The sequence below is a fragment of the Sorex fumeus genome, unplaced genomic scaffold, assembly GCF_029834395.1.
Source record: "Sorex fumeus unplaced genomic scaffold, SorFum_2.1 ptg000188l, whole genome shotgun sequence".
Taxonomy (NCBI): Eukaryota; Metazoa; Chordata; class Mammalia; order Eulipotyphla; family Soricidae; genus Sorex; species Sorex fumeus.
Genome location: NW_026606245.1, coordinates 302884 through 329272, shown reverse-complemented (window position 1 = coordinate 329272; position 26389 = coordinate 302884). Strand labels below are relative to the sequence as shown.

The 26389-nt window shown below is 59.0% G+C and overlaps 1 protein-coding gene across 1 annotated transcript in view; it reads right to left on the bottom strand.

Moving 5' to 3' along the window:
• Positions 1 to 1388: 1388 nt before the first annotated feature.
• Positions 1389 to 26389, bottom strand: part of NMNAT2 (nicotinamide nucleotide adenylyltransferase 2) — a 36655-nt gene continuing 11654 nt past the window's right edge. The window contains exons 2-11 of the mRNA XM_056107994.1: positions 15682 to 15770; positions 14660 to 14727; positions 13639 to 13717; positions 11503 to 11629; positions 9328 to 9408; positions 8474 to 8518; positions 7524 to 7600; positions 2724 to 2825; positions 2560 to 2627; positions 1389 to 1491 (exon numbers count right to left, since the gene is read on the bottom strand). Of these exons, the coding sequence (XP_055963969.1) occupies positions 1389 to 1491; positions 2560 to 2627; positions 2724 to 2825; positions 7524 to 7600; positions 8474 to 8518; positions 9328 to 9408; positions 11503 to 11629; positions 13639 to 13717; positions 14660 to 14727; positions 15682 to 15770 (839 nt within the window). The remainder of the gene's footprint in view (positions 1492 to 2559; positions 2628 to 2723; positions 2826 to 7523; positions 7601 to 8473; positions 8519 to 9327; positions 9409 to 11502; positions 11630 to 13638; positions 13718 to 14659; positions 14728 to 15681; positions 15771 to 26389) is intronic.

Here is a 26389-nt window from a genome sequence, read left to right as displayed (position 1 = left end):
GTAGTGTGTACAGTATGAATGTGTGATGTGTCTACATGTGTACGGTGTGGAGAGGGTGTGCACATGTGGTCTGTCAGTGGGTGAACAGTGTTTTAACGTGGCATATGCATGCATGCGATTGTGTGGTGTGTGCAGTGTGTGTACACAGTGTGTGCATTGTGTACGTTCAGGGTGTGTGTGCAGTGTGCATACGCGGGATGTGTGCAATGTATATACATGTACGTGCGTGTGTGTGTGCAGTGTGTATACTGTGATCCGTGGGAGGGGTGTTGTGTGCAGTGTGTATACGTGCATGTACAGTGTGTATACTGTGTATCTGCGGGGGTAGGGTGTGTGCAGTGTGTATACATTTGTGTGCATGTGTGTAGACTGTGCATATGTGGGCGGTGCCGTGTGTATACGTGTGTGCGTGTATGTGTACTGTGTATATGTGGGGTTTGTGTGCAAACATGCATGCATGTCTGTACACTGTGTGTACGTGGGGGTGTGCAGTGTGCATATGTGTGCGTATGTGTACGCAGTTGCATACGTGATGTGTGGTGTGCGTGCAGTGTGTAAGTGTGTGTGCATGTTTGTGCAGCGTGTATACATGTGCATGTACACAGTTGTATACGTGGGGCGTGCAGTGTGTATACGTATGCATGTGTGCAGTTATATGCGTGCGTGTGTACAGCGTGTGCACAGTGTGCATACGTCTGCATGTGTGTACACAGTTGTATACGTGTGTCTGCAGTGTGTACACTGTGATTCGTGGGGTGTGTGCATTGTGTGTCCGTGTGTGTGTACTGTGTGTATGTGTGTGTGCAATGTGTACTCTGTGAATCATGGGATGTGTGCAGTGTGTGCATGTGTGTATTGTGTGTGCAGGGTGTACACTGTGACCCACGGGGTGTGTGCAGTGTGTGTCTGTGTGTGTGTACTGTGTCTATGTGTGTGTGCAATGTGTACACTGTGATTCATGGGATGTGTGCAGTGTGTGCGTGTATGTACTGTTTGTGCAGGGTGTACACTGTGACCCATGGGGTGTGTGCAGTGTGTGTGCGTGTGTGCGGCGTGTACAGTGTGACCGTGGGGCGTGGGGCGTGTGTGCAGGGGCTCGGGGCTGAGGAAGAGGAGGCGCGGGCCTCACTGGGTCCCACCGGCGCGCCCACGGAGCCACGGCGCGGACTTCATCGGGGTCCTCTGGGGCGCGCGCAGGCGGCCCCATAGGCAGGTCCAAAGGGGAAAAGACGGAACCGGGGGGCGGGGGGGCGGCGCGGCCCCAACCCAGGGCATGCTGGGGGCGGGGCCGAGCGTGCGGGGGGCTCCCAGCTCCCCCCCGGCCAGGTCCGGGTCCGCGGGGCAGGGGTCTGGGTGGGCCGCAGACAGTCCGAGGGGGGAGGCGGGCGCTAGCCCGAGGCGTTGATGTAGAGCTGGCTTTGCAGGATGTAGTCGATGACCGGCTGGGCCAGGTAGTCCACCACGTGGCCGTCCCCGTGCTGCAGGGCCAGCCTGGGGGGGGACGGAGACTCAGGCCACGCCCCCCACCCCGCCCCCTCCCCACCCCACCCCTCTCCCCCACTCCCGGGTTTCAAGTGCTCACGGAGGGGCCCATCTCCTGTTGCTCTCCTTGGAAGTGAACTGGGGGGACCCCCACCCCGACCCGGGAACCTCGGGGTGCAGGAATGGACCCGGATCACTCCTGGTCCCTACTCTTCTCTGCAGGGGCTCAAGGGGGGAAAATCCCTTTCCAACCCCCTAAGGACGGACGGGGAGCACCTATGTGCTAGAGCCCACGAATTACGCCCTGAGACCCCAATAAACGTTTTCCTTTTTGCTTTCTGGGTCCCACCCGGTGATGCTCAGGGCTGACTCCCGTCTCTGCACTCAGGGATCACCCCTGGCGGTGCTTGGGGGACCCAATGGGATGCCAGGGATCAAACCCAGGTCAGCTGCGTGCCAGGCCAACGCCCTCCCTGGTGGACTATCTCCAGTTCCATGAATATTATTATTATTATTTTGGCTTTTGGTCCCCACCCGGTGATGCTCAGGGGTTCCTCCTGGCTCTGCACTCAGGGATCACTCCTGGCGGTTCTCGGGGGACCCTCTGGGATGCCGGAGATCGAACCCGGGTCGGCCACGTGCCAGGCCAACGCCCTCTCCACTGTGCTATCTCTGGTTCACGTCTTGCTCATTTTTTTTTTTTGCTTTTTGGGTCACACCCGGCGATGCACAGGGGTTATTCCTGGCTCTGCACTCAGGAATTACTCCTGCAGGTTCTCGGGGTACCCTATGGGATGCTGGGAATCGAACCCGGGTCAGCTGCGTGCAAGGCAAACACCCTCCCCACTGGGCTATCGCTCCAGCCCCATGTCTCGCTCATTTTAAACACTGACCATTTCCTTCCTAATTCAATTTTCCCTCACCCAAAGGCTCCCAGACCACCCGGGACCCCCTTAAGCCGGCCAAGAACATGGAGCAGCCATTTAGGAAGCCAAGCTGATGGGACACACACGTGAGGTCCCCTGGGACCACCACAAGGACGGGTCAGGGGGCACCCAGGGGCCACCGCCCACCTACCTGCTCTTGGTCGAGCTGACCACGGACATGGGGTGGTTGATGTCGTCCTTCACCACCATGATGTTGTTCTGGGGACACGGCAGAGAGAGGGTTACCCACCACTGCCGCCCTCCACCCCCAGAGAAGGTTCTGGAACACGCCCCGCTCTCCGAGGGAGCACTCACTTTGTATTTGCGGAGGATCGAGGAGTGGTTCATAATGCGATCTGTGTCGGCGGCGTCCCGGGGCACCACCACGATCCCGAAGTCCCCTACGATCACCTCCATCTGCAGGGGAAGGGAGAGAGAGAGAGGGAAGGAGGGGACAGGGGAAGGAGGTCTCGGTGAGGTCAGACTCCAAAGCCCCCCAGCATCTCCTCAGCGGGGACCCCCAAGCGTTCACTCCAAAAGAACATAAAAAAATTAGGGCCAGGAATCTGGAAAAAAAACCTGAGGGCCCGAGAACAGATGACTGGTTAAAGAAACTTTGGTACATCTACACAACGGAGTACTATGCAGCTGTTAGAAAAGATGAAGTCATGAAATTTACATACAAGTGGTACTACATGGAAAGTATCATGTTAAGAGAAATGAGTCAGAAAGAGAGGGACAGACATAGAAAGATTGCATTCGTCTGGGGAACATAAAGCAACAAAATGGGAGACTAACACCCAAGAGTGGCCGAGATTAGTGCCAGGAGTTTTGCTCCATGACTTGGAGGCCAGCCACACATGCTAGGGGAAAAGGGAGCTCAGATAGAGAAGGGAGCACCAAGTAAAGGGTGTTGGGAGGATCCTCCCAGGCTGGGAGATGCATGCTGAAAGTAGACTATGGACCGAACATGATTGGCACCCATTGCCTCTTTTGCAAACCACAGCACCCAAAAGGAGAGACAGAACAAAAGGGAATGCCCTGCCACAGAGGCAGGGTGGGATGGGGGGAAGGGGGGTGGGAGGGATACTGGGATCTGTGGTGGTGGGAAATGGGCACTGGTGGAGGGATGGGCGTTTGATCATTGTATAATTGAAACCCAAGCACAAAAATTTGTAAGTCTACAACTGTCTCACTAATAAAAATTAAAAAAAAAAAAATAGGGCCAACTCAAAAGGGCTGAGCAAATAAATGCTCTGTCTGCCAGAGGCCTGGGTTCGAGCCCCTATATGGACCGCTTGGTTCTCCAAGCTCTGCAGGAGGGATGGGATTACTGAGCAGGGCCAGGGGTGGCCAAAAGTCAAGAGATATACAGGGGCTGGAGCGATAGCACAGCGGGGAGGGCGTTGGCCTTGCACGCGGCCGACCCAAGTTCGATCCACGGCATCCCAGAGGGTCCCCTGAGCACCGCCGGGAGTGATTCCTAAATGCAGAGCCAGGAGTCAGCCCTGAGCATCACCAGGTGAGACCCAATCAAAAAGAAAGAAAGAATGAATGAATGAATGAATGACATTTAAAAGCTGGGGTCTGGAGAGCTAGTTCAGGGGTAAAGGCTCTGGTTGGGACTCCCGGAGCCCCCAGCGCCCTGAGCCCCTCATTTCTGGAGCACAGCTGGGGGGCTCACGGCCTATTTCTATCCTCTCCCTTCCCCTAACAAAGGGGGCTGGGTGAGTATTTTTTTTATCCCCTTCCAAGAAGGTGTGTTAAGACACAGGAAGACGATACTGACTCTCTTCTGGCGTCCAGTTCTCCGATCAGCCTGACCAGGGTCATCCAGATTATCAGAACCCCCACGCCCACCCCCATCCGGGTCCTGAGATGGTCCATCTCCCCTCATCAGGGTCAGCCCGGCTCGTCACGCCTCTCTGGTGCCCCCTGGGGGACAACTTCTGTCTACATCCGAGCAGGTTTTGGCTTTGGTTTCGAAGAACCTTCTAGAAGCCACTGGGGATGGGTGGGGGGGGGGGGGCGGAGTGGTGAGGGGCGCTTGAGACCAGATTCTCCATCGGGTCGGGTCAGAAATTGGGCGGGCAGAGAAGGGAGAGGGTCTCAAGGCACAAACTTAGCAAACCAGTGGACAGTTGTCAGAGGGGAACCCCCTCCCTGCCCCCACATTTTCTGAGGAAAAAAAAAAACAGGGAATTCCGGAGTCAGGGAAGACTTAAGCTCCACCCCCCACCCTGTCTGCACTATTTGGTGAAAATCCATCAGAACCGGGGCTGGAGCGATAGCACAGCAGGGAGGGCGTTTGCCTGCACGCAGCCAACCTGGGTTCGATCCTGGGCATCCCTTAGGGTCCCCCGAGCATCGCCAGGAGTGATTCCTGAGCACAGAGCCAGGAGTCAGCCCTGAGCATCTCCGGGTGGGACCCAAGAAGCAAAATAATAATAATAAAATAATAATATATGTTCAATCACCCAGTTCAGCACCTTGATCAATATCTGATCCATTCATAGGGGCTGGAACAATAGCACAGCAGGTAAGGCATTTGCCTTGCACGCAACCAACCCGGGTTTGATCCCCAACATCCCATAGGGTCCCCCGAGCACCACCAGGAGTGATTCCTGAGCACAGAGCCAGGAGTCAGCCCTGAGCATCGCCGGGTGGGACCCAAAAAGAAAAAAAAAAATCAGTAGAACCCACAAAGTTTGTCTTCGTGTCTCCCCTGAGATCCCCTGGGTTTCTCCCGCTGGGCACGGACCCTCTTCCAACTTTCTCCCCATTCTCTGGAAACTTCCCCAGAGTTGGCGGCTCTGACTGGCCCGTGGTCAGTGGGCAGCGGTCAGCCAGCAGGTTGGCTGAGAAATCAAGGGGAGGAGAAGTCGAAGCCCCTTCCCTCCCGGGTCGGCCCCAGCTCCTACGGTTTCTCCTTCAGGTTTTTGATTTTTGGTTAAATATTGACTCTTGCTCTTGAAGAAGGCGTCTGGCGGCAGGTGGAAATATTTCATTGTTCTGCTGAATGGCTCCCAAGTCAAACGTCTTGAGTCTCTCCCTGGCAGAGGAGAGAGTGTCCCAGGCCGGTGTGTGTGTGTGTGTGTGTGTGTGTGTGTGTGTGTGATTCAGAAGGTCCCAGCCCCGGGACCATATGGGGATCAAACCTGGGTCGGCTGCATTCAGGACAAGCGCCTGACCCGCTGTAGTATCTCTCCTGATCCTGAAAATCCTTTTTTTTTTTTTCGCTTTTTGGGTTTCCTCTGCCCCTCTCGGAGAGCCTGGCAAGCTACCGAGAGTATCTCGCCCGTACGGCAAAGCCTGGCAAGCTCCCCGTGACATATTTAATATGCCACACACAACACGTCTCACAATGGAGACGTTACTGGACCCACTGGAGCAAATCGATGAACAACGGGAGGACAGTGACAGTGACAGCTTTTTGGGTCAGTCACACCCGGCGATCCTCAGGGCTAACTCTGGGCTCTGTACTCAGGAATCACTCCTGGCGGTGCTCGGGGGATTCTATGGGATGCCGGGGATTGAACCCGGGTCAGCCACGTGCAAGACCAGAGCCCTCCCCGCTGTGCTATCACTCCATCGCTTTAAAAATCCATCTTTTGGGGCTGGAGAGATAGCACAGCGGGTAGGGCGTTTGCCTTGCACGCGGCCAGCCCGGGGTTCGATTCCCAGCATCCCATAGGATCCCCTGAGCACCGCCAGGGGTGATTCCTGAGTGCAGAGCCAAGAGTAACCCCTGTGCATCACCGGGTGTGACCCAAAAAGCAAAAAAAAAAAAAAATCCATCTTTTTTTTGATTGATTTCAAGACCCACCAAGGTGTCGTATGCCAGGTCGCGCATATTAACTTATGAGGGGCATCATTTCATGATAAACACGGCTTCCAAGCGGATACGGTGTCTACCAGAAATGAAGGCGGGCGGATGAAACTGGAATCAGGGAGGGAAAAACAAACACACAAGGAGAGGCCCAGAGAGGTTGAGAGACTTGAGCTAATCATACAGCAGCACTGGGTGTCTATCGGCTTGCACTGGGGGTGCCAGCTCACCTAGGTTCAGGCCCCAGAGGCACAGGAATGGCTGTCTGGGAGAAAAGGGGGTGTCACTGGCAGAACATCCCAGAACTGAGGGACTCGCAGAACATTCTAGAACCAGAACACTCAAGAACTGAGGAATTCTCAGAACGTTCTAGAACCAGAACATTTCAGAACCGAGGGACTTGTACAACAGTCTAGAACCAGAACATTTCAGAACTGGGGGACTTGCAGAAAGGTCTAGAACCAGAACATTCCGGAACCAAGGGACTCGTGGGACATTCTAGAACCGGAACACTCCAGAACTGAGGGATTCTCCGAACGTTCTAACACCAGAAATTTTCAGAGCCGATGGACTTGTAGAATGGTCTAGAACCAGAACACTCCAGAACTGAGGGGTTCTTAGGACGTTCTAGAACCAGAACCTTTCAGAGCCGATGGACTCGTAGAATGGTCTAGAACCAGAACATTTCAGAACTGGGGGGACTTGCAGAACAGTGTAGAACCAGAACATTCTAGAACCGAGGAACTTGTGGACCACCCTAGAGCCAGAACATTCCAGAACCGAGGAGCTTGGAGAACATTCCAGAACCAGCACACTCGAGGAAGGAGGGACTCTCAGAATGTTCTAGAACCTGAACATTTCAGAACTGGGGGGACTTGCAGAACGGTCTAGAACTGGAACATTCCAGAACCGAGGGACTTGTGGACCACCCTAGGACCAGAACACTCCAGAACTGAGGGACTTGCAGAACGTTCCAGAAGCAGAACATCCCAGAACCGAGGCTCTTGCAGAACATTCCAGAACCAGCACACTCCAGGACTGAGGGACTCTCAGAATGTTCTAGGACCCGAACACTTCAGAACTGATGAACTTGCAGGACGCTCGAGAACCAGGGACTCGAAACATTCTAGAAGCAGAACACTCCAGAACCGAGGCGCTGGGGTGCAGAGTCGGTGAGTGCTTGGGGGGGCAGAGTCTAAGGCCAGAGGCCAAACTGCAGCAGACCCTCGGCCCTGCCACCGCCCGTCACCCCCCACCACCCCCCTTCGCCCATCCCCGGGACTCACGTCGGCCTCGTTCCAGAGCCCGGGGATGCAGAAGGACTCGAGCAGGTCACTCCCACACAGCAGCAGGATCCGCAGCTCTGCGGGGACAGAGGGGACAAGGGGTCGGCACCCCGGGAGCACCGGGGCCCGCCAGCCTCCCGACGCCCAGGGTTCGAGTGGGAGGGGCTTGCTCACTGGGGACCGTCCTCTTCACAAAGGGAATATGGGAGAGGCAGGAGGGGGAGGGAGGGGAGGGAGGGGAGGAGCAGGAGGGGCCCCCAGCAGAGTCGTCTGCGGCAAGTCCGGCTCGGCTGCTCAGACCCTCGTCCCACCCCTGCGCCAGGCTCCCCGATGGGTGCTGGGAGACGCACACCCCTGCCAGGAATCCCAGCTACGCGGACGCCCCCACCTGTCCCTGCGTGGCCCACCCAGGCGCGGACCAGCCCCGCAAATTGCCCTGTGCGGGCGGCACCTCTGCAGAGGGGAACAGCTCTCTTCCTCCCCTGCTCCTCCTTCCTTCCTTCCTTCCTTCCTTCCTTCCTTCCTTCCTTCCTTCCTTCCTTCCTTCCTTCCTTCCTTCCCTCCCTCCCTCCCTCCCTTCCTTGCTACACCCAGCAGTGCTCAGGACTTACTCCCGGCTCTGCGCTCAGGAATCACTCCTGGCGGTGCTCAGGGAACCCTATGGGATGCCGGGGATCGAACCCGGGTCGGCCGTGGGCAAGGTCAACATCCTCTGCACCTCCCTAGCCCTCTGGACCAAGGAGGCTCTTCCTGGATCCATGTGCATTTCCGTTTCTTTGGAATGAGGCAGAGCCCCTGACTGGGAACCTCCCGGTCACTCCGCCATCCCCTCTCACGCAACGGGGTGGGGGTCCCGCGAGAGCTTCCAAGGGGGGACATGGAGGTCCCCCAGTCGTGGGAACAGCCACAGCTCCGAGGTCTGGTGTCCCGCGATCCCCCCTTCTACTCACCGATCTCCTCATACCGCATGACTGTGCCCAGGTTTGCGTTCTCGTCTGCAGGGACAGAGAAAGGCCAGAGACTTAGGGACCCTCCGTCCTGGCCCCCAACACTGCAGAGAGCCCGAGGGGGAGGCGGGCTGGACTCCCCGTGAGGGGGGCATGTCGGGAATGCATGGAGGTGGGGTGACCCCTCGCTCCAGGGAGCCGGGTGTCCCCTTTCTCTCTGGGGAAGACAGAGTTCAAACACGCAGCTTGTACCCAGAACCATCTAGTCCGTTTGGTGCTTTTGGGAGACTGACCACAGGAATGTCCCCAGGGCTTGGGGGATGGTGTGGGCAGTGGACCAAAGGACCCTTTCTCTCCTCAGGGGTCCTCCCCACATCCCAGAAGTAGCCAAACAGCGCAAATGGAGTTTTCAATTGAATCATCCATCATAAGATACAGTTACAAGTCTGACTGAACCACAAGCCGCAACGCATTGTAACTGTATCTGTAGGAAATGTCGCCAGAGAACTGCAAGGCTGTGAAGGGGAAAGCGAAGCCCAGAGGGGGTTCTGATCATTTGGGTCCCACCCGGCGATGCTCTCAGGGCTGACTCCTGGCTCTGCACTCAGGAATCACTCCTGGCAGTGCTCACGGGGGACCCTATGGGATGCAGGGATCGAACCCAGGTCGGCTGCATGCAAGGCCAACAGCCTCCCTGCAGCGCTCTCCCTCCGGCCCCAAGGAAATGTGTCTGAACCCCAGAGCCGACGTCCACATCCCTGAGAGGGATGGAGGAGGGGTGGGAGGGGAGGATGGGGGGATGAGGGGACCGGTTACCCCTGGGGAAGGCGAGGTCAGCGCGGGCGGTGGGGTCTTACCCACGAAGGTGAAACGTTCAACGGGGGGTCGCACGCAGCAGATACGGCTCAAGCTCTCTCCCACCTTCCCCAGGATCTTGGCTGCGGGAGAGAGAGGAGGGGATGGAGGGAGGGGGTCCCTGGCTCCCCCGGGGGGCAGGAGGGCGAGGAGAGACAGCAGAGAGAGGCCAGCCAGTGTCCCGTTCTGCCAGCCCCACGAAGGCCGGAGTAGGCTGACGTTGGGAAGATTCCAGAAGGAATTATTTATGTTTTTTGTTTTTTGTTTTTTTTGCTTTTTGGGGTCCCACCCGGCGATGCTCAGGGCTGACTCCCGGCTCTGCACTCAGGAATCGCTCCTGGTGATGCTCGGGGGACCCTATCGGATGCCAGGAATCAAACCCGGGTCGGCCGCATGCAAGGCCAATGCCCTCCCCACTGTGCTATCGCTCCAGCCCCGATATTTTTGTGGGGGAAGGGACTAGGGAGGTTGGGCCACTAGGGAGGTCAGTGCTCAGGGCTGACTCCTGGTTCTGTGCTCAGTGACTGCTACTAACAGTTCTTGGGGAACCCTGTGTGGGGCTGGGGATCGAACCCAGGATGGCCACAGGTAAGGCAGGCAGGCGCCTGACCCACTGACCTCTCTTCAGTCCCGGGATCATCTATGTTTAAAATGCATATGGCGGGGTCACAGTGATAGCCCAGCGGTGCGGGCATTGGCCTGGCACGAGGCCAACCTGGGTTCGATTCCCAGCATCCCAAAGGGTCCCCCGAGCACCACCAGAAGTGATCCCTGAGCGCAGAGCCAGGAGGAACCCCTGAGCATCACTGGGTGTGACCCAAAAAGGAAAAAAAAATAATAAAATAAAAAATAAAGGGCTGGAGCGATAGCATAGCAGGTAGGGCGTTTGCCTTGCACGCGGCCAACCCGGGTTCGATTCCTCCGCCCCTCTCGGAGGGCCCGGCAAGCTCCCGAGAGTATCCCGCCCACACGGCAGAGCCTGGCAAGCTCCCCGTGGCGTCTTCAAGATGCCAAACACAGTCACAACAAGTCTCACCATGGAGACGTGACTGGTGCCCGCTCGAGCAAATCGATGAACAACGGGAGGACTGTGCCAGGGTTCTGCAGTGCAATAATAATAAAAGCATCGTGGGCTGGAGAGGCAGTTCATTGGGATGAACAGACTCTGCATGCAGGATGCCCCGGGTTCGACCCCCAGCCCCATTTGGTCCTGGAGCTCCACCCGACGAGAACTGGGCACAGTTGCCAAAAATAACCTGGTATTGGGACCAGAGCAATAGCACAGCGGGGAGGGCGTTGGCCTGGCACGCAACCGACCCGGGTTCGATCCCTGGCATCCCACAGGGTCCCCCGAGCACCGCCAGGAGTGATTCCTGAGTGCAGAGCCGGGAGTCAGCCCTGAGCATCTCTGGTGATGAAAACAAGCTAAAAACCTGGCATCAAATCTGTGAAAATTATGCAGTGACATTTAGGGCGGCTCAAAGGGCCCCTGGGAGGTCCCAGTGACAATCCAGCACTACCACCAGGCTTGATGCATGAACCCCTCACTAGGCAGGTCTGCGGACCAGGGCCGGCTACTGCCAAGTGATCCGGGGGCTCCCCAAACACTGCTTTAAAAACAAAACTTGAGGGGGCTGGAGCGATAGCACAGCGGGTAGGACGTTTGTCTTGCATGCAGCCAACATGGTCGATCCAGGTTTGATTCCCAGCATCCCATATGGTCCCGCGAGCACTGCCAGGAGTAATTCCTGAGTGCATGAGCCAGGAGGAACCCCTGAGCATTGCCGGGTGGGACCCAAAAAGCAAAAAAAAAAAAAAAAAAAAAAAAACTTCCCCTTCCTCTCCCATACCTATATCACTGTATCACTGTCATCTCGTTGTTCGATTTACTTGAGCGGGCGCCAGTCACGTGTCCCTTCATCCCAGCCCTGAGTTTTTTTTGTTATTTATTATTATTCCCAGCCCTGAGATTTTAGCAGCCTCTCCTTACTCGTCCTTCCCAACGCAGCCATATTCAAGGCTCCTTCAGGGTCAGGAGAATGAGACCCGTTAATACTCCACAGGGAGCTTGCCAGGCCTGCGGGACCCGACTCAAGGGACGCACCCTCCGTTCTGCAGCGTGAGATTCCACCTGCCTCCCTCCTCCTCTTGCCGGGACCCCCCAATTGTCGTCCTACCTGCGGTGGGCTTGGTGGGTGTGCTGCCGTTCTGGTAGATGGTCTGGGGGCTCTCGTTGGGGGGCTGTCCGATCACGGGCGTCACGGAGGGGGTGTTGACGTTGGAGAGGATGCAGCCGGTCACCCGCTGGGGAGGGGAGGGCGGGGGACACGTGGTTCAGAGCCCAGGGACTCAGTAGAAGTGCTTCCGGGTTATCTCCACACACACTTGGCCCCATGCACCCCGCCCGGGCCCAGTCGAAGAAGCACCCCAGAGCCGGGAAGGCAGGCAGTGGGGCTCTGGAATGGGCTGGACCCCCAGTTCCCACCAGCTGGTGGTGGACTAAAAGGGCCTAGTGGCTGCTTTGGGGGTGTCCGGAGTGTGGCAGCCCCAGGAGAGACCCCAGTCTGAAACCCGTGTCCCCCTGGGCCCTGTCCCTCAGCTAAGAGGGCAGCAGCCTCTGTGGTCCGGGTGGTCTCCTTTCTCGGGGGGACACTGGGCAGGGGCGCCTAAGGGTCAGGAGCCCTGGGATGGGGCAGGCAGTGGACACCCCCAGTGGGGACGCAATGTCAGAGAGAAACAGAGCATCTCTGGTGAACGAGAGGGTCTGAGTTTACGGGGTTTTTGTGTTTTTCTTTCTGGGTCCTACCCGGCGATGCTCAGGGCTGACTCCCGGCTCTGCCCTCAGGAATCACTCCTGGTGGTGCTCGGGGGACCCTATGGGATGCCGGGATCGAACCTGGGTCGGCCGCATGCAAGGCACACGCCCTCCCTGCTGTGCTATCGCCCCTGAATGAACAGTTTTGAATGAATGAGTTTTGGAATGAATGAATGAGTTCCGGGATGGAGTAATGAATCGAGTTCCAGAATTGATTAATTAATTAATGAGTTCCAGGATGAATGGATGAGTTAACGAATGAGCTCAAAAATAAATGAGGGGGGGGGCTGGAGCGATAGCACAGTGGGGAGGGCTTTTGCCTTGCACGTGGCGGACCCGGGTTCGATTCCCAGCATCCCATTGGTCCCCTGAGCACCCCCAGGAGTAATTCCTGAGTGTATGAGCCAGGAGTAACCCCTGTGCATCACCGGGTGTGACTCAAAAAGCAAAAGCAAAAAGAAAAAAAAAAGAATGATTTCTAGATGAATGAGTTAAATGCATTCCAGGATGAATGAATGAATGAATGAATTCCAGAACAACTGAACGAGATAATGAACAAATAATGAACTGAATGAGCTAATGAGTGAGAGAGTGAGTGAGTGAGTGAGTGAACGTATTCTGGAATGAATAAATGAAAGAGTTAAAGAATGACTGCGTTCCGGATGAATGAATAAATGCATTCCAGAATGAATGGATGTGTTTCGGAATGAATGACTGTGTCCAGGATGAATGAGTGTGTCCGGGATGAAAGAATGAATGTGTGGGATGAATGAATGAATGAATATGTCCAGAATACATGAATGAATGAATGCGTGTGTCCAAGATTAATGAATGCGTGTGTCCAGGTTGACCAAATGAGTGCAGGATGAATGAGTTAGAGATGAATGAATGAATGAATGAGTGTCCGGAATGAATGAGTGTGTGTGTGTCTGGAATGAATGAATGAGTGTCCGGAATGAATGAGTGTGTGTGTCTGGAATGAATGAATGAGTGTGTCTGGGATGAATGAATGAATGCTTGTCTCTGGTCTGAATAAATGAATGTGTCCAGGATGAATGAATGAATGCGTGTCTGGGATGAATGAATGAATGCTTGTCTCTGGGCTGAATAAATGAATGTGTCCAGAATGAATGAATGAACCCAGGCCCGGATGTCCGGGCTGAGACTGCTGAGAAGCGGGGTGTGGGGTCGGGCTACGGGAGGGCAGAGTCGCTGTGGGCGTCCCCGAGGGGCCTCGGGGCAGGCAGGTGGCCTGGTGGGGTCCGGGAGGGCCTGGGGGAGGCCTCAGCAGCTGCCGTGTTCGAATCCCCGAGCAGCTAAGAACGACAAACTGAAACACGAGGACGTCGCGGAGCACTCCCACAGGGCCCCGCTCACCTGGCCCAGGAGTCGCTGCTGTGTGTCCCCGGACAACTCAACCTCCCTCTCTGGGCGCCCAATCACCGCCGCCGAGCAGGGACCCACGGGGGCTCTCAGGGGAGCAGGGGGTGGTGCTCACCTTCATGAGGTCGCGGTGGTGCTCAAGGACGCTGCACGTGGTCTGCCAGGTGTCCTGGTAACACTCCCAGGGGTCCACCCTGCGGGCACAGGAAGTCCCATCACTGCAGCCACCGGGGGCTCGCCTGGGAGTGCTCAGCTTCCAGCCCAAGAGGCCGGTGCGGGCGCCCTGAGCTCAGCTGCGCCCTTTGTAAGGTTGTGCGGGTTTTTTGGGGGGGCGGGGGTCTCCCAGCACACCATGAGGGGCGGGGACTCGACCCCAAGACACCTAGGCCGGGCCTTTGTTTACTTTCTTTTTTGGGTGGGGGTATCCTTCCTGGAAGTGCTCAGGGCTGACTCCCGGCTCTGTGTTCAGGGCTGACTCCTGATTGCGTGCTCAGGGCTGACTCCTGGCTCTGTGCTTGGGGCTGACTCGGGGTTCTGTGCTCAGGGCTGACTCCCAGCTCTGTGCTCAGGAATCACTCCTGGTGGTACTCAAGGGACCCTATGGGATGCCGGGGACCGAACCCAGGCCGGCTGCATTGCAAGGCCAAGGTCCCTAAACTATCACTAAACTATCACTCCAGCCCCCATGAACACAACGTCTAAATAAAATATTTTATTCAAAAACCAAAAAAAATAAGAATCAGGGGCTGGAGCGACAGCACAGCGGGGAGGGCGTTTGCCTGGCACGCAGCCAACCCGGGTTCGATTCCCAGCATCCCATAGGGTCCCCTGAGCACCGCCAGGGGTAATTCCTGAGTGCAGAGCCAGGAAGAACCCCTGAGCAGTGCCGGGTGTGAACCAAAAAGGAAAAAAAACAACAACAAAAAGAATCAGGCTGCAGACAGACTCAGCGGCTCTGGGACACCCCCCCACACACACGCCCACCCCGGCACCAAAGGAAACCAAATAAAATGAGGCCCCGAGTCCCACCGCCCGGCTCTCCACGGCGCCCCGGGGACCCCCACCCTCCCTGCATGCCCGCTTCGTCCGCTCCTGCCCCGCCCCCCAACCCCCCGCCCTGCAGCCCTCCCCCCCACCTGATCCAGTCCGAGTTCTGAACGGCCAGTTGACACATGATGAGGCGGTGCTTGCTGGATACCAGGCCCTGGGGGACACGGAACAACAGGGGGAGGTTCCGGGGTCCCACTCACCACTCCCAGCCGCCCACCCCCCCCCCCGTGAAGCCTCTCCTCTGAGCGTGTGTGCGCGTGTGTGCATGTGTGTGTGCGTGTGCGCATGTGTACATGTGTGCGTGTGTGTGCGTGTATGTGTGTGCGTGTGTGCGAGTGTGTGCATGTGTGTCCATGTGCATGTGCGTGTGTGTGCGTGCGTGTATGTGTGTGTGTCCATGTTTGTGCGTGTTTGTGCATGTGTGTGCGTGTATGTGTGCGTGTGTCCATGTTTGTGCATGTGTGTGCATGTGCGTGTGTGCGTGCGTGTGTGCATGTGCGAGTGTGTGCATGTGCGTATGAGCGTGTGTGCGTGCATCCGTGTATGTGTGCACATGTGTGCATGTGTGTGCGCGTGTGCGTGCATGTGTGTGCATTCGTGTATGTGTGCACATGTGTGCATGTGTGTGTGCATGTGTGTGTATGTGCGTGCGTCCGTGTATGTGCGGCACGTGTGTGTGCGTGTGCGTGTATGTGTGTGCGTGTGTGCGTCTGCGAGTGTGTGCATGTGCGTGTGCCCGCGTATGTGTGCACGTGTGTGTGCGTGTGCGTGCGTGTATGTGTGTGCGTGCGTGTGTGCGTGCGTGTCTGCGAGTGTGTGCATGTGTGTGCATGTGCATGTGTGTGCGTGTGTGTGCATGCGTCCGTGTATGTGTGCGCATGTGTGTGTGTGCGCGCGTTTGCGTGTGCACGTGTGTGCATGTGTGCGTTCGTGTGTGTGTGTGTGTGAGCTCCGCTGTGTCCGTGGCCGTCCACTACCAAGGACAGCTTCCGGCCGCTGTGCCCCCAGCTGACCCCCGTCCCCCCACCCCTGCCCACCCTGGGTCGGGTCACTCAGCATCCCGGGGGTCTCGGCAGGGTCCAACCCGCCCCCCAACGCCAGCACCCACCTGCTTGCCATAGGAGTCGTGTACCGGGGATACGATTCCGCCGATGACGATAAAGCGTCCCGTCTTGTGCAGATAATCCCTGGCTCGCTCTGCGGGGGGTTGGGGGGGACAAGACAGGGGCGTGCGGTCAGGAGGGGGCGGTCAGGGTCAGCGCCTGTGCGGGTCATCTGCTCCTCTGACCTTACTCATCCCCCCGGCCCCATCCCGCCCGCCTCAGAACCAACTTTCAGAGCAAACTTGAGCGAGCACCAAAGGCCGGAGCATTTATGTCACACACAGAGATGAGCCTGGTTGGGGGAGGAGGGTGGGGGTCCCTCCCCGGCCCCCCTGCATCACCGCCCAGCACTGCCGGGTACCACCTCCCCACCCCAGAAGCCAACACAAACCCAGACAGGAAATGAATCAAGGACCTGGAATGGCTCATCCTTGCATTGGAAGGTTTCCAGACCCCCCGCGTGCCCAGGGAGGGCCCGGTATTGCCTTTGAGACCCCTTAAGACACACATAAAGGGCCAGACGACAGCACGGCAGGGAGGGCGTTGGCCTGGCACGCAGCCGGCCCGGGTTCGATCCCCAGCATCCTTTAGGGTCCCCCGAGCACCGCCAGGAGTGATTCCTGAGTGCAGAGCCGGGAGTCAGCCCTGAGCACCGCCGGGTGGGACCCAAAAACAGAAAGGAAGGAAGGAAGCAGGTTATTAGATCAGAGAAATAGCACGGAAGTTAAGATGTTGGGGCTGGAGCGATAGCACAGCGGGGAGGGCGTTTGCCTTGCATGCGGCGGACCCGGGTTCGATCCTCGGCATCCCCTAGGGTCCCCCAAGCACCGCCAGGAGGGATTCCTGAGTGCATGAGGTAGGAGGAACCCCTGAGCATCACCGGGTATGATCAAAAAGAGAAAAAAAATACTCAAATGTCTTTCTCAAATGTCCTATCTCTCCAGCCCTGGTCCCTAAATTTGTGACTCTTTGAACAGCCCCCAGTCTTAGGAGTCACCCGAACGCCTCAATCCTTCTTCCTGATTCCGTGGCTATATTCCAAGGGGCCCAGGCATGGCGCAAAGGTGGGGTACACACACCGCCAGCAGAAGGGCATTGCTGGGCCTTGGCACGGAGCCGGCTGGCAAAACCGCACCCAGGGGCCTGGAATTTAATTTCACGCCAGGCTTTCCCGAGACGTTGGTCTATTTATATCCGTCAGCCCTGGGAAGCGGACGGAACCGAATCTCTCCAGAGAAGGGCACTCGCGACCCGCAGCTCCGCCGCCACCTCCTCACCCCCTTCCCTGCTCATGCCCACCGTAACGGGGGCTCAGACCACCCCATTCTCCCTTGCCCAAGGGTCTCTTCTGGAGCTGGTGGGATTCTTCCTGGCCTTGGGAATTTCACCCACGCCAGCGGAACTGGTCCACATGCTAAATGTTAGCTTGTATTGACTGGACGGTGGACTCTCACGCGCATTCTAGAACCTTCTAGAAGGCGAATGGAGAAACCAAGCTGGGAATTGCCCCCCCCCCCGCCACCGAGCAATTTATTCCTCCTTGGGGGCTTAAAAATGGTGGGGGGAGTGTCCAGCAGGGATCCCCGACACCCCATCAGGTGCCCTGAGCCCCACCAGGAGTGATCCCTGAGCACAGAGCTGGGAGCACCACTGGGGGTAGGTCCCCTAAAAAATTGCAGGGGAGGACCAGAGAGATAAGAAAAGAGCTAAAGCACTTGGCCGAGATTCCACTGCTCTATTTCCGGCACCACCTACAGTCCCCTGCTGGGGGGGGGGTCACTCCTGAGCACTGAGCCTGGAGTCAGCGCTGAGCACTGAGCTGGGAGTCAGCGCTGAGCACTGAGCTGGGAGTCAGTGCTGAGCACAGAGCACAGAGCACAGAGTGCTCGGTGCACATCACACACACACACACAAACCTCCTCTCTCCCCCCAAAAAAACACCAACCCAAAAAACCGCTTTAGTCATCCGAACCCCAGACACTGCTGACTGAGACGTAAAGATGCTTTTCCATGTTAGAACAAGTCTGAGAAGCATCCGGGCTCAAGCCCACTCCAGGTCACCACACGCAGGGCACATGCAAGGTACACGCAGGCCACACGCCTTCCACATGTCCTTCCTCCCCTGCCCTCACTCTGCAAGCCACAGTCTCTCCCCTCCGCCCTCTCCCTTCTCTGTCTCTGCCTGTCCCCTCCTTCCTCTCTCTCTCTCTCTCTCTCTCTCTCTCTCTCTCTCTCTCTCTTCCGTTTTTTTCAGTGGAGAGGTCCCGGGATCAGGTGAAATCCTGGGTGGTGCTGGAAAATTCATTCGCTTCCCCCCTGGGCAGTCTGAGGCCGCTCCTGGAATGTTCCTGCAGGAATGCAGAGTCCTGGCCTTCCCAGGAGGGCAGCACTGATTAGAGGGGGGAGTGGCCTGGATGGGGGAGACCCACAGAGCTGACCTCGGCCCCCCCCGCCAGCCCCCTGCATTCCTCCCGGGCCAGATCCCTGGGCCTGCACCCCAAGATCCTGACATCCCGTGAGTGGACCACGAGGGGCGGGGGGACCCCCGTCTCCTGACCGCCCCCTCTCAACCTCAGCCTCCTGATCCCCTGCAACCTGCCTGCGGGGGGCGGGGGCCCAAAGCCTCCTCCCTACCTCCCCACAGCTCTGGCTGTCTTTCCAGAAATTTCCAAGGTGACCAGGAAAACCCCGATTCCTCAAGAAAATTAATTTCCGGGGGCTGGAGAGATAGCACAGCGGGGAGGGCGTCGGCCTGGCACGCGGCCGAGCCGGGTTCGATCCCCGGCATCCCATAAGGTCCCCCGAGCACCGCCAGGAGTGATTCCTGAGTGCAGAGCCGGGAGTCAGCCCTGAGCATCGCCGGGTGGGACCCAAAAAGAAAAAAAAAATGCAAGGGGAGTTCGGAGGTAAAATTCTCAGCCACTGGCAGCACCCAGAGACTTTTCCTGGTCGGTGGTCCCATGGCCGGTAAGGGGGGCTGGAAGGAACAGCCAGTCGGGGGTCCCCAGAGACCCAGCCTCTGCTAAGTCACCAAGCCCGTGTTTACAAGCCCGGCTCTGCGTGACTCAATCCCGAGGTACCAGGGTCCCACTGGGACACCCCCGGTCACCAGAGCCTCCTGCCGCCTACACAGAGACCGTAACCCTGAAACCATGCCAAAGAGATAGCCCAGCGGGGAGGGCATTTGCCTGGTATGCAGCCAACCCGGGTTCGATCCCGGGAATCCCATAGGGTCCCCCGAGCACGGCAAGGAGTGATTCCTGAGTGCAGAGCCAGGAGGAAGCCCTGAGCACAGCCAGGTGTACCCAAAAACCAATTTAAAAATAAAAAGAATGGGCTGGAGTGATAGTACACTGGGTAGGGCATTTGCCTGGCACGCGGCTGACCCGGGTTCGATCCCCAGCATCCCATATGGTCCCCCAAGCATTGCCAGAAGTGATTCCTGAGTGCAGAGCCAGGAGTCAGCCCTGAGCATCGCTGGGTGGGACCCTAACTGGGCAGAGGTTTTGCTGTTTTTGCTTCCCCCCCCCCAGGCTGCACCTGGGCAGCGCTCGGAGGCTAGTTTGGGAGCACTGTTGGTGCCGTGGGAGTCACTCCTGGCAGGGATCACTTCTGGCGGAGCTTGGAGACCATGTGGTGATTAAGGATGGCACCAAGGTCTTCTGCTCCCCTCAGCCCCTGGGGAAACGTTTTCCTGGAGAAGAGTGTGGGACAGACCACAAGCAGTTTGGGAGAATCACTCTGGAGTCTTTTGTTTTGGGGTCACCACACCCAGGGGATGCTCAGGGCTGACTCCCGGCTCTGCACTCAGAAATCACTCCTGTCAGTGCTCAGGGGGACCCTATGGGATGCCGGGGATCGAACCCGGGTCGGCCGCATGCCAGGCCAATGCCCTACCCAGTGTACTATCGCTCCAGCCCATCCTTTTCATTTTTAAATTGGTTTTTGGGTACACCTGGCTGTGCTCGGGGCTGACTCCCGGCTCTGCACTCAGGAATCACTCCTGGCGGGGCTCGGGGGACATTATGGGATGCCGGGGATCGAACCCGGGTCGGCCGCGAGCCAGGCAGACGCCCTCTGGCTGTGCGTGTGAGCCTTTTCCCTGGTGATTCTAATTAAACGTGGGGTTTTGAGCGCAAAGAGACAAGGCGAGAAGTGGTTCAGGAACGCGGCCCTGGGCAGGATCCCCACGTCGTTCCGGGGGTCCCTGAGCCCCGCCAGGAGGGCCCGGGTGGACTCCCGCACCCCGTCCTTGGCCACACTGACCAACACCCTGCTCAGCTGGCAGAAACTCCAGGAGTGCCACCGAGTCCCCTGAGCTTGGCAGTCTGGGCTCTCCCAACAGTGCTCACAGGCCTTGGGCCACTCCTGGCAGTGTTTGGGGTAACCAGGGCCACACCAGGGGGCTCTGGGGACCTCGAGGTGTAGGCAGCAGAACAGGGTCGCTGCCTGCAAGGCCCCCAGTCCTCCGAGCTAACTCCCAGGCTTCACAGGGGCTGCAGAGCTCAGGGCCGACTCCTGGCTCTGTGCTCAGAGGTCAGCCCTGGTGGGGCTCCGGGGGAACTCGATGGGGGGCCAGGGGTGGGTGCGGGCAAGGCCAGCACCCTGCCCACTGCACTGTCCTCCCCTCGGCCCCTCGGGGTTTCAAGTCTTGGTGGGTTTGGGCACCGCCCGACAATGGCCCCAAGGCTGGTACCTCCCACTTCCTGGGGCTCAGCCCCTGCCCCTCGGGGGGCGTCAGGGAGGAGAGGTGGGAGGTCACCCTCGTACCTAGTGACATCAGCAGCCCGAGTCTCCCGAAAGTCACCCGCCCGGGTTCCCAGGGACCCCCCTGCGCCCCCACACACACACCCCTCTGGCAGCATCTGTGACTCATTAGGACGGGTCACCGGGAGCATGAGAAGCAGGAAGGGGAGGGGGGAGGGGGGCGAGTCTCGGGGACACGGATGGGGGGTCCCAGGCCCTCTTGTCAGTGGTTCCCCGGAGTCCCTGAGACGCCCCCTGCCCACCCCCGGGGCCCAAAACCTTGGTCCTGCTTATGAAGGGTCTCGGGGATCAAGAGGAAGTGCCTGGTCCCACCCTTCCCGCCTCCCCCCTCCCGCCTGCCCTTCCCGCCTCACCCCCTCCCACCTGCCCTACCCACCTCATCCCTCCAGCCTGCCCTTTCTGCCTCCCCCCTCCGCCCGCCCTTCCCACCTCACCCCTCCCGCCTGCCCTTCCCCCTTCACTCCTCCCACCTGCCCTTCCCACCTCACCCCTCCCGCCCTGCCCTTCCCGCCTCCCCCTCCCGCCTGCCCTTCCCACCTCACCCCTCCCGCCCTGCCCTTCCCGCCTCCCCCTCCCGCCTGCCCTTCCCCCTTCACTCCTCCCACCTGCCCTTCCCACCTCACCCCTCCCACCTGCCCTTCCCGCCTTCCCCTCCTGTCTGCCCTTCCCACTTCACTCTTCCCTCCTGCCCTTCCCCCCTCACGCCTCCTGCCTGCCCTTCCCGCCTCACCCCCTCCCACCTGCCCTACCCACCTCATCCCTCCAGCCTGCCCTTTCTGCCTCCCCCCTCCGCCCGCCCTTCCCACCTCACCCCTCCCGCCTGCCCTTCCCCCTTCACTCCTCCCACCTGCCCTTCCCACCTCACCCCTCCCGCCCTGCCCTTCCCGCCTCCACCTCCCACCTGCCCTTCCCACCTCACCCCTCCCGCCCTGCCCTTCCCGCCTCCCCCTCCCGCCTGCCCTTCCCCCTTCACTCCTCCCACCTGCCCTTCCCAACTCACCCCTCCCACCTGCCCTTCCCGCTTCACTCCTCCCTCCTGCCCTTCCCCCCTCACGCCTCCTGCCTGCCCTTCCCGCCTCACCCCCTCCCACCTGCCCTACCCACCTCATCCCTCCAGCCTGCCCTTTCTGCCTCCCCCCTCCGCCCGCCCTTCCCACCTCACCCCTCCCGCCTGCCCTTCCCCCTTCACTCCTCCCACCTGCCCTTCCCACCTCACCCCTCCCACCTGCCCTTCCCGCCTCCCCCTCCCGCCTGCCCTTCCCCCTTCACTCCTCCCTCCTGCCCTTCCCGCCTCCCCCCTCCCACCTGCCCTTCCCGTCTCACCCCCTCCCACCTGCCCTACCCACCTCATCCCTCCAGCCTGCCCTTTCTGCCTCCCCCCTCCGCCCGCCCTTCCCTCCTCACCCCTCCCACCTGCCCTTCCTGCCTCCCCCTCCTGTCTGCCCTTCCCGCTTCACTCCTCCCTCCTGCCCTTCCCCCCACCCCTCCTGCCTGCCCTGTCCACCTCACCACTCCCACCCGCCCTTCCCGCCTACCCCTCCCGTCTTCCCTTCCCGCTTCACTCCTCCCTCCTGCCCTTCCCCCCACCCCTCCTGCCTGCCCTTTCCACCTCACCCCTCCCACCCGCCCTTCCCGCCTCCCCCCTTCTGCTCTCTCTTCCCACCTCACCCCCTCCCTCCCGCCCTTCCTGCCTCACCCCTCCCGTCTACCTCCTCCTTAGTCACTCAAACAAGCTTCCGGCACAGAAATCCCTCTAAAAGGAATGAGGGTGGGGGGAGCAACTTGCGGGTGGGCAGCAGTGCCCCCTGAAGCTAGGGCAGGAGGGAACCAAGCCTAGCACTGCCCCCACGAAACCTGCAGGGGGTGGGAGGGGTGAAAGGCCCCCAGCCCCCCGGAGTCTGTTTCTCAGCTGGAACCCAGGGGGGATGTAGGGATGGGGGAAGCGGCACATGGGGGCAGCCGGCAGGGGACCCAGCTTAAACCTTCCTCCTTTTCTACTTATTTATTTGTGACTATCATTATTTTGTTTTTTGGGTCCCACCCGGCGATGCTCAGGGCCGACTCCCGGCTCTGCACTCAGGGATCACTCCTGGCGGTGCTCGGGGGACCCTATGGGATGCTGGGAATTGAACCCGGGTCGGCCGCGTGCAAGGCCAACTCCCCCCATCCCCGTCCACTCTCTCTGCCCCCTTTTCAGTTGGTTTATGTTGCTGATTGGCTAATTAAGCACCAGTGTGTCAGAGGCAGAAGCAGGTAGTTTTTATTTTCCTCTCTTTGGGGGGCGTTTTGGGGCTAACGCCCGGGGACACTCAGGGCCTATCCCCGGCTCTGTGCTCAGGACTGATTCCACGATGCTCAAGGACCCACTGATGCGGCGGTGGCGGTGAGATCCAACCCAAGGGGCCAGAGAGGTGGCCCAATGGGTAGCGCACTCCCCTTGCAGGCAGCCGGCCACCACCCCCTCCCCCGATTCCAACCCGAGCGCTGTCTATGCTCCCTAAGCCCGGGCGGGAGTGGCCCTGAGCACAAAGCCTGGAGTAAGCCCCGAGCGAGCACTGGCAGGTGGAGCTCCAAAATGAAAGAAGAATTAAACCCCAGAGAACCCACAAGGGAGGACCCGGCCCTTCCCGAATTCTGTGGGCTGAGCGGGGTGGACGGGGTTTGCAGCTCCAGACCTGCCTGGGGGCCAGCGCCAAACCGCCCCCCCCAGGAAGCCAGGAGCGGAAATGCCAACGGGGGCGGGCAGGGGCCGGGAGCACCGAGGTCCCCCGGGAGCTGGTGAATCAGAGCGGGAACTGCATCCTGCGCTTATTTTTAGCTGGGAGAAACCTGGGAAATGAAACCAATGGGGGCAACGGTGGATCCACATTGAATCAGTGATGAAGAGCAGGAGGGTGGGGCAGGACCCCATGAAGAGGGGCTGGGCAGGGGCTCATTCATGCTCCCCTGAAATCACAAGGAAGATACTTTGCTTTTTTTGTTTTTGTTTTAAGGTTTTGTTTTGTTTTGTTGTTGTTTTTGACGGGGGGCGAGGGCAGGTCCCACCCGGCGATGCTCAGGGCTGACTCCTGGCTCTGCACTCAGGGATCACTCCTGGCGGTGCTCGGGGGACCCTATGGGATGCCGGGGATCGAACCCGGGTCGGCTGCATGCCAGGCCAACACCCTCCCTGCTGGGCTATCATTCCAGCCTTTCTTTCTTTCTTTCTTTCTTTCTTTCTTTCTTTCTTCCTTTCTTTTCTTTTCTTTTCTTTTTTCTTCGCTCTCTCTTTTTCTCTTTCATTCTGATTGGGTCCCACCCGGCGATGCTCAGGGTTCCTCCTGGCTCTGCACTCAGGAATCACTCCTGGCGGTGCTCGGGGGACCCTAGGGGATGCTGGGGATCGAACCCGGGTCGGCCATATATAAGGCAAATGCCCTTCTTGCTGTACTATCACTCTGGACTCAACCAAAATTGACTTTTCTTCCCTCTGAGCCCCTTAGTGCTTTTGACTTTTCTTCCCAGAAGCCCGTTAGTCATTTTGACGTGTGTGTGTGTGTGTGTGTGTGTGCGCGCGCGCGCGCGCACGCACTTCTTGGGTCACACTTTGCAATTCTCAGGGGTTCCTCCTGGCTCTGCACTCAGGAATCACTCCTGGTGGTGCTCGGGGGACCCTATGGGATGCCGGGGATCGAACCTGGGTCGGTCACGTGCCAGGCAAACGCCCTCCCCACTGTGCTACAGCCCTGGCCCTTTCTTTTTACGATTTTTTTTGCAGGGGGTGGGGGGTGTCCCACCCAGCGTCAGGGCTGACTCCTGGCTCTGCCCTCAGGGATCACTCCTGGCAGTGCTCGGGGACCCTATGGGATGCCGGGGATCGAACCCGCATCATGTGCCAGGCCAACACCCTCCCCACTGTGCTGTCGGTTGCTGTTGTTTTTTTTTTTTTTTCAACTGCATCACGCAGGGCCAGAGCAATAGTACAGCAGGGAGAGCATTTCCCTTGAGCACTGCCAGACATGATCCCTGAGTGCAGAGCCAGGAGTCAGCCCTGAGCATCCCCGGGCGGGACCCAAAAGCCAAAACATAAAAATCAACAGAGCTGTAGCCTATCTTGGCTTGGGGCGATGCTTCCGCCTCCCAGATAGGAACAGGGACCGGACACCTCCCAGCCCCTCCCCTGGTGTTGGCTGACGTCACCCTCCAGGAACCGGCTATATTTATCCAGGAGAGGGAGCCGGGAGATGGCGTGTGTTACCCCGGGAACACGGCCAACAGAGGAACTGGGTTAGAACCTGGCGAAGAGGAGGGACGTTGGGGAGGAGCCTGGCGAGCCTGGCGCCGGGGTCCTCCCAGACTCAAGGCCCTGGAGGGGCAGTGCGGGGGCACGGCCCAGGGTGGGAAGAGGCTGAGGGGCAGCGAGAGGCAACAGTGGAAAGGCCTGTGCACGTGGGCTGCGTCTTGTTCCTTCCCAAATACTGCTGGAGGAATCCCTGAGCACAGAGCCAGGAGTCAGCCCTGAGCACTGCCGGGTGGGGAGCGGGGGGAGGAAGAAGAGAAAGGAGGAAGAGAAGAGGAAGGGAAGGAAGGGAGGAAGGAAGGAAGGAAGGAAGGGAGGGAGGGAGGGAGGGAGAGAGGGAGGAAAGGAAGGAAGGAACGAAGGCAGGCAGGCTTGAATCCTCAGTTTACCCCTCCTAGCAGGCCCCACCCTGCCCATTGCAGCTGTCCAGCTCCTGGCCATGAGCCAGCAGGACCGGCCGGTTCCTCCCGGCTCCGGCCGAGACTCCCCCAGCCGGGTCACCGGGCGCCTCATCTCCAGGGAACAAGCCGTCGCTCCATGCTCTGAGGGGCCAGGGACTTCTCCAGCCTGTCTGCCTGGCGCCACCTCACTTCCAGAACATTCCATCTCTTTGTCGCATTTGCAGGCCCTGCGGGGGCCCCCCAGCTGGGATCCCCCATCTCCCGCGTCTTTTGGGGGGTGCATTAACTCTGGACCACTTTCCCCCCCTTTCTTTCTTCTTTCCATTTTTTTGGGCAATGCTCAGGGCTGACTCCCAGCTCTGAACTCAGGAATCACTCCTGGCGGGGCTCGGGGGACCCTGGGGGATGCCAGGGATCGAACCCGGGTCCACAACAAGTGCCTGAACGTTCACCTTGCACGATCTTTTGGTCCTCCAGGGCCGTGTGGGCTTTGGCACTAATAACCATGTCACCTGCTACTCGAGTCACAAGGGCGTAAGGATGACCAGGCATGGGGCTGGAGCGATAGCACAGCGGGGAGGGCGTTTGCTTGGCACGTGGCTGACCCGGGTTCGATCCCCGGCATCCCTTAGGGTCCCCCGAGCACCGCCAGGAGTGATCCCTGAGTGCAGAGCCGGGAGTCAGCCCTGAGCACTGCCGAATGGGACCCAAAATGCAGAAATAATAATATTAACAATAATAATAATGATAAGAGTCATGAAACTGGACAGATAGCACAGTGGGGAGGGCGTTTGCCTTGCATGTGGCCGACCCGGGTTCGATCCCCGGCATCCCCTAGGGTCCCCCGAGCACCGCCAGGAGTCAGCCCTGAGCATCGCCGGGTGGGACCCAAAAAGAAAAAAGGATGATCAGGTGGCGGGGAGGGCCCTGGCCTTGAAGGTGGCTGACGGGGGGGGGGGGGGGGGTGTCACTCAAATAAACCAGGCACACACTCAGCACTGCTGGTGCCCCCCAGGACTCCACCCCGGCCATCGTCCCTGCTCGCTCGACCCCACCCCTCCCCCGCTCACGTTCTGTACATAGACTCACGCGTTCTGCCCTCTGTGGCTCTGCCCAGGCTGGCTGTGGGCATCTCCCATCCCCCGATCTGACCCTCCTGCTTCTCCCCCCGCCACCCCAAGCTTGTGAGCCCACCAACCCTGCTGCTGCTCGGGGCCGCCTTCCGGTCTAACCACTGCACCCCCCACCCCCAGCCCCATCCGCCAT